The sequence below is a fragment of the Cryptotermes secundus genome, unplaced genomic scaffold (genome assembly GCF_002891405.2).
Source record: "Cryptotermes secundus unplaced genomic scaffold, Csec_1.0 scaffold925, whole genome shotgun sequence".
In the NCBI taxonomy this organism is placed as follows: domain Eukaryota; kingdom Metazoa; phylum Arthropoda; class Insecta; order Blattodea; family Kalotermitidae; genus Cryptotermes; species Cryptotermes secundus.
Window position 1 is genome coordinate 669,495 of NW_019733333.1, and position 7,286 is coordinate 676,780.

The 7,286-nt window shown below is 45.8% G+C and overlaps 2 protein-coding genes across 3 annotated transcripts in view; one reads left to right on the top strand and one right to left on the bottom strand.

The window, feature by feature from the left end:
* LOC111868078 overlaps positions 1 to 1,760 on the bottom strand; it is a 20,609-nt gene extending 18,849 nt beyond the window's left edge. For both annotated transcript variants that reach the window (XM_023858450.2, XM_023858449.2), the window contains exon 1: positions 1,114 to 1,760. In XM_023858450.2, the coding sequence (XP_023714218.1) occupies positions 1,114 to 1,248 (135 nt within the window). In that variant the 5' untranslated portion in view covers positions 1,249 to 1,760. The remainder of the gene's footprint in view (positions 1 to 1,113) is intronic.
* Positions 1 to 7,286, top strand: part of LOC111868086 (E3 ubiquitin-protein ligase MYCBP2) — a gene marked incomplete at its 3' end in the record, with an annotated part of 282,453 nt that overhangs the window by 141,655 nt on the left and 133,512 nt on the right.

The window sequence follows — 7,286 nt, forward strand, 5'->3', positions numbered from 1 at the left end:
GTTCTGCTACCACCTCCTCCTCCTCCTCCTCTGACAAACTCTCCTCCACAACTCCTTGCTGTGAAACACAATGCAACTCCAAATCGTGCAAATCGTTGATGTCGATCGATTGTATGTGCGTGCTAGATCAGCCACGCTCACACCTCGTTCTCGCTTTTCAATTTTACCGTACGTTTCATTTCTAAGGTTATTTTTATTCTCTTATGGCCTTCTTTTTGCGGCTTTTTCTTCTGGGTCACTTTTGCATGGGTTATTAAACTCTGCACACAAAAAAAAATCACAAATAATATGTCTGAACACAAGTTTGGAAAAATGTGTGATCACAAGCGACACTAAGACGCTAGCGGAACCAGTGCTAAACACACACTGATGTAGCAAGCGCACAATCCGGGATTTCCCCTCTCGTCTCTCGTTATGCGAAACGTCGCTCGTTAAGCGAGTCATTTCTTTTACTATTTGTTTTGCTCGTTATGAGAGGTGCTCGTTAAGCGAGGCTCCACTGTACTCGGAACTGGAGGTATTTTTCGATACGTTGGGAGAAGGCAAATGACATCAAAAGTATTGCATGTGCAAGCTAAATAAATCTGCTGCAACTAGTCTTATATGGTGAAACTCTTTTGCATAGACTGTTGTACACATGTAGATTATATGTGGACCTATACTGGTGGATAAGACCACCTCCCTTCTGCTCTTTCTTTATCCGTTCCGTACCATTATCTTGTTGTTAATTTCACCGTTAAAGCAATTCATCGAAGTTACGGCTATATCGCTCTCACGGCAGTTACGAACCTAGGGTTGCTGCGTGTGTTAAGTATAAGCACTAACGCGTGAGCACAACAAAACGTACTCCGACAGTCATTATCTCTCTGTACAATTAAACTGTAACGATTGTGCGTGAGGTTATGGTAACCCTGTTTAACAAACATTAATTTTAACGCGATGCAGTGAGGGCCATTCATTATGGGCCTCTGATAGTAACAACGATCTTGAATTATGCAGTTTCGTAAAGATTGGGCATACCGTGCGATATTCTAAATTTCATAACTGATGGAGTACCTCTGCCACGCCTATGAAATTTATCGGAAAATACCGCGAAGTGTATTGCTGAATTACCTTTTTTTCTGTAGAGGTGCAGTAGCAGTTCAATTTTCCCCATGAACGGTCGCAAGAACAGGGTCCCGCAGTATCACAAAGCTCGAGGGCTTCGCTGCGCAACAATGCCAAGCACAGTAGCACCAACACTCGCATTATTATCTTGACTGTTTCATTTCCCGACTGGCGAAGCTTGCAACATTAGGTAGGCTTGGTCACCATTACATTCACTCACGGTGGCACCAATTCCAGGTTCAGTACCATCCTTCAAGGACTGTAATATATTCCTCCACGTTCAGCACACGTATCACGCTTTCGGGCTGGGCTGAACTTCTGCACCTTCTCTAGTCACACTGCCTGTGTTTACACGCTGGAGGGAGGAGCAGTTTAGGAGAAGTAGATAAGTATGAAGCATAACACATGTGGTACCTGGTAAAGGTTATAGGCTGAACAAAAAGGAGCATTATGCTTTGGGTGCTAGTCTCTGTAGGGCCTTCTCATTCTTCTCTGCAGCTGAATGGACACCATTAACTTCAGCAAATTACAGCGCAATTGCACAGATATATACACTCGTCATTCGATTCACTGCTGAAAGCTAAACTGGGACTACTCGTCATATGCAGACCCCCAGCGGTTCGTTCCATCACATATCACGTGCCCTCTCCCTCCCTCTCTCTCCCTCTCGCTCTGTTCTTGCAACGTGGTTGTGGCTTAGCGCTCGACAGAATTCTGTCCGCTAATCGGAGCTGTTTTATTAGAACGTATCACTCATCACTTTGCCCTGTTGGCACCTCCTAATCTATGAATGTGATGTTCGTTCTGAAAACGTCACATTCCTGGAAGCTGTAGCCTTGTATCTCCATTACGTTTAGATGGCAGATGTGTGCGTAGTGAATATTCTGTGGTTCCTACAAGAGTAAAAGTAAAAAGTAAACGTATCCCTGTAACAGGCCGTGGAGACCCATGGGGTTGTGAGATGTTGGGGTTCCCACATTTTCTAGACACTCGGCTCATAGATGGCGGCAAGGTTGTCAGCCCCACACACCGGCCGCCCTTTAAGGGGCCCATACACGTACGAGTCTGGCTCGGCAAGCTTGACTCGGTACCCGGGGTCGGATTAATTTCACCACACACGCATGAGCTGAGGCGACCCACACACGGACGAGTTTGGCTCATTGGAACCCGAGCCGAGTCGGACTCGCGAGCCAGGCTCGTACGTGTATGGCCCCCTTTACCCCCAAGCGTACTCCAAGAATATTCCTGGTACTCATTTCTGTTAGAGGCTGAATCGACCCCAGGGCCATGGCGCGGCTGGAAGGATTAGGTAACTTGAAAAATCCACCTCATCGGATTCGATCCCGCGGCCTTCCGGCTTGTAGCACACTGCCTCAACCAACTACGCTACCGCGTGCCCCCGGTTCCTGCAAGAAAGAAAGAAATAAGCTGAGTCCCATTCACAGAGCAAGTATTGTGACATCAGACAAGGAAATGGAACTTTCATGGAGTTTGAGAATACCAGGGATGTACTGAGAAGTACAAAATTGCGCCCGAAATGTGTATGTAGTTACTGAGGCCGTTGCGCAGTTCTGAGGCTCTTCCCAAGAAATACCGAAGACTCGGATTTACACTTTTGTATTTTATGATCACGTAGTAGCAGCTGTGTCCTGCGCCTTTCCGCTGAAGATGGGCGATTTACACTGAGGCAAAAGAGACTATCATCGAATACTCTGCGAATTATTTGGATCGCCTAATTCGGCCTCCCATTCAGAGAGTACTAGCATGTTTATGTTGTATAACATGAAGGAACGTGAAACCCCCTTCTTTTTAAACTAGTTATAATCTCAATATGTTTCGCTTCACGTCCACCTAGTCCACTGTTTTGTTCCTTGTTTTGGATGACTTTCTACGGTTTTGCATCCAGTGTTGAGGCACGAAGTAACGGATTGGAGCTCCAGCAATTGTAAAGTAATTTATTTGCAAGTGTGTCTATTAGAGAGGGTTCAGTTGATGGCATTTGTGAGCACGGCGAATCTTGGGTCGCTTAAAATCGGTGGAAGTTGTTGACTAGCTTAATTAAGCTACAGCTGCTCAAGGATGACCGTGTACCACGGGATTGATTCCTTTGTTTGGTGGGTAGCTGGGAAGCAGTTTGTCGTGATACAAAGAATAACGCAATTTCAAGACCCTTACGACTGAATGAATGTATAAGGGGTGGGCCTCATTGGCCCTTGCACCGCTACCTACAGTGATCTGTTGTGCCTCCCCTTCTGATTATCCCCTCAGCATGTCTGCACTTCGAATGAAGCGCAGGATTTTGTACGTGGGGACGTCGAAATAATCACTTGGTTCCATAAAATATTGACCCAAGTGACGTAGTCTTAAATAAGCTAAGGCCTCACATTCGCACAGGATATGTGTGGCTGTTTCATTTTCTTCTTGACACCTCTCACAAGTTGGACTGTTACTTAGTCTCAATTTGAAGAGGTGTCCTTTAAAGGCGCGTCCACATTACTCGTGTTCGTGCTCGTACTCGTGCTCGCCAGGCTTGTGCTCGTCGGGAGACTCTTCTGGCTTTTACTCGTGCCCGTAAATCTTCGTCCACACTACTTCAGTTGCTCGCCAGGCTTCGGCGCGTGAGGATCCGTATATTTACTCGTAGTGTGTGTAGGCTGTTGTCGTATTTTAATTTATTGGCTATAGTTTTTAAATTAAAAATTTTTAATTTGCTTGTCTCGTGACTTGTCATATCGTCCACATTACTCGCGAGCATAGCGAGTCGCACGAGTAAAATGGACGCGCCTTTAGGTGACAGTGTCCTGTAAGTAGTCCTACCACCCATCGTAGCTGGTTCCTGTTTAACTTCAACAGTTCCTTCGCTCTTTTAGCAGAGGGTCCTCGTATGAGTCCCTTTGCTTGCCTGAGTCCAGTCAAGGATCCCCAGTATTTCTTGTGATTCATGTTAGTCCAGTCCCTGATTGCTTTTCTGGCCACTCCTATAGAGATGCCACAGGCTGGTTCAGGTCCTATGNCCAAGCGCTTTAAGTGCAGCCTGGCTATCAGATAGAATGTAGATGTTCCTATTTCTATAGTTCCTATCTAACTTCTCCATAATACATGCCTTAATGGGATATACTTCTGCCTTGAATACTGTCGTGTACTGCCCAAGGCTGAAACTAAGTTTCTTCAAGACCCTTAAATGTATCTACAATTTGTAGAAGTGGTTTCACATAACGCGGGTTCATACAGTAGCCCGTATTCCATCATAAGACATAGGGAAACTCCTTCAGTACTGGAGCAATGGTTTCATCAAGGTGTTATTTGAGAACAACGTTAACCTGAGGTCGCACTTCCCGGATCCTGTGACCCGTAGTTCACACTGAATGGTAGGGGACTGAGCAGATAGAACATCCCGCATTTCTGAAGAAAGTTACTGGAACTGAAGTGTGCCAGTTTCTGGCTACAGGCGTGCTTGCCTTTCAGCCGGTATCCACCCATACCAGGGAACAATTGATGTGTACCGGCAAACTTGTCAAAAGTCACGCAGCTGTTGGTGCGTACTATGTTTCAACCTGTAGCGTAAAACCAAGAAAACGTTTCTAGAAAGAGAGTGATCATAAGTTGATGCATTTGTAAGAAAGGGGGCCTCGTCAGTTCTTCCTAAACCTTTTTGTTCGGAATGATGCTAGCGAGTTACATGGCAAATATTTGGTGTGTGTGTGTGGGGGGGGCCTCACGCGTCGTACTCCTCTTGTTTTATTGTCTACGGCCGACCGTGGTACAGAACACCTAATTCAAGGGTCCAGTTTCTCGTGTCCGTTGTAACCGTTTGTTTATGTACGCGTTGTCTCGGAGACATGTATGAGCCGTTGCCTAGCAAAATGGCTAGTTCCTTGTCTGGCTCCACTATTCCGGCTTTTAGGAGGTGCTTACCGAGCCGTTGCCTGGCAATGGACGCCTGACTGCGACTTTTAGGCGTCATGTCACAGTATTGTTTTCGTCCTCTTGAGGACACGTCGTACCTTGAGCTGAAAACATTGCGGAAGAAAATGAATTGTTAGCGCGACCGTTTGTATGGCGGTTATGGTTCCCAGCTTATGTTGACAGTAGATTCTTGTAAATTTTTAATCATCATGCAGTGATCTTCGTCACTATATGATGATGATGCAACCTCAGAGATNTATAGACAGAGTCCCCCCCCCCCTTCGATGCAGCTGGTACCTTCAACGCTGCTCTCAAATTCCCATTTCCCTTGCAATGAGAGACCAGATTTCATGGGCATGTAAAACAAAACGCAATATACTTTCTGTATATTTTAATTTTGGCGTTCTATAGAAACAGCGACATATCCTATCTAGTACGTTCAGAATTGCTGTTCATATCAAAACATGACCACATTCTGCTGCACCGTCAGCTGCTCTCTAAATAATGTTTAACTACGAAATATATTATTAAATGTTTTCCCACATTTTTCTTTCCAACAGTGTTAGCATTGGTGAAAATATTTTATATGCATTTCAGATGTGCTACCATGTTTGTGCTCGGTCAGATCGTCGCATACGGTTGTATGAAAAATGTTGATTTTCTCTGGTGGCTAACGCAGTGGTTGAATGGCGAGTTAATGAAGTGGAAAAGTCTTTGGACAGCGCACGACATCTGTTGCTGAAATTGTGAAGTAGCTGGAGATTCACATGACTGTGGTTTTGATGGCCGGTGTCTTCTGCGGTATAACTCTGTGTGGTCCGATGACAATTAACCGACGATTCGGTGGAACTTGTTGCTTTCGTCTTCAGGGTCGAAAAGTTAATATCAGTATCAGTAGCTACCATTTCATTGGGTCTTACTAATTTATATAGTACACTACATACCGTACCCAATCTCCTATCCAGTGGGCTCTTTCCCCGGGGGTAAAGCGGCAGGAGCGTGAAGTTGACCACTCACCTCCAACTAGTGCCAAAGTCAAGCCAATGTGGATCTATACACCTACTCCCCCATACGCCTTCATGGCGTAGCGCTTAATTAGTTAAGCACAGGGACAACTTTACCTTTACAATACCGCTCTGTCCGTTCATAGTGGCTCCTCGCTGCTGTATACAGCGGTCCTTTGTCGGTACAAATTGTTACAGAAAATTGTGCCTCAGCGTACTTGTCCTAGTAGAACTGTGCTAGCCGTGACTGACTAAGGCGCAGGACAAGAGATGTTTAATTCCCGGAGGGGCAGGAATTTTTCTCTGCGCCACCTCTACCAGACTGGCTCTGAGGCCCATCGAGCCTGCTATCCAGTGGTTAACGGGGATTCCTTCCCAGGGAGGAAATGTGGCCGGAGCTTGAATCTTTCTCTTCATCACCGTGTTCAGACTGGCTCCTAGGCACACGGAGCCTGCTATCCGGTGGTTAACGGGGATTCCTTCCCAGAGAGGAAATGTGGCCGGAGCTTGAATCTTTCTCTTCATCACCGTGTTCAGACTGGCTCCTAGGCACACGGAGCCTGCTATCCGGTGGTTAACGGGGATTCCTTCCCAGAGAGGAAATGTGGCCGGAGCTTGAATCTTTCTCATCACCGTGTCCAGACTGGCACTGAGGCCCATCGAGCCTGCTATCCGGTAGTTAACGGGGATTCCTTCCCAGGGAGGAAATGTGGCCGGAGCTTGAATCTGACCACTCACATATATCTGCTACAGATATTATGAATGCGTGGAGCTATACATCTGCATACTGTTGTTCATAATTATTTATTAACTGGAAATTTGGTTATTTATATAGGTCACGTGGTATTGTTAGAAGAGTGGAATCTAGGAGATTGCGATGGGCTGGGTGTGTGGCTTGGGGGAGTGAGGAAGAGGGAAAGGAATGCATGCAGAATTTTGGCAGAGAAACGTCTTGGATAAAGCCCACTTGGAAGACTGTAAAGGAGATTGCAGGATAACAGGAGGCAGGTAGATGAGCTTGCAGTGAACAGTAAGAACAAGAACATTAGAGACCTGTATAGAGGGATAAATGACTTTAAGAGGGGTTACCAACCTAGAAACAAATTAGTGAAGGATGAGAATGGTGATCTACTTGCAGATTCCCACAACATTTTGAATAGGTGGAGGAACTACTTCTCTCAGTTACTGAATGTACATAGGGTCAGTGATGTTAGGCAGACAGAAATCCATACAGCTGAGCCGTCAGTACCTGATCCTAGCCCTTTTGAG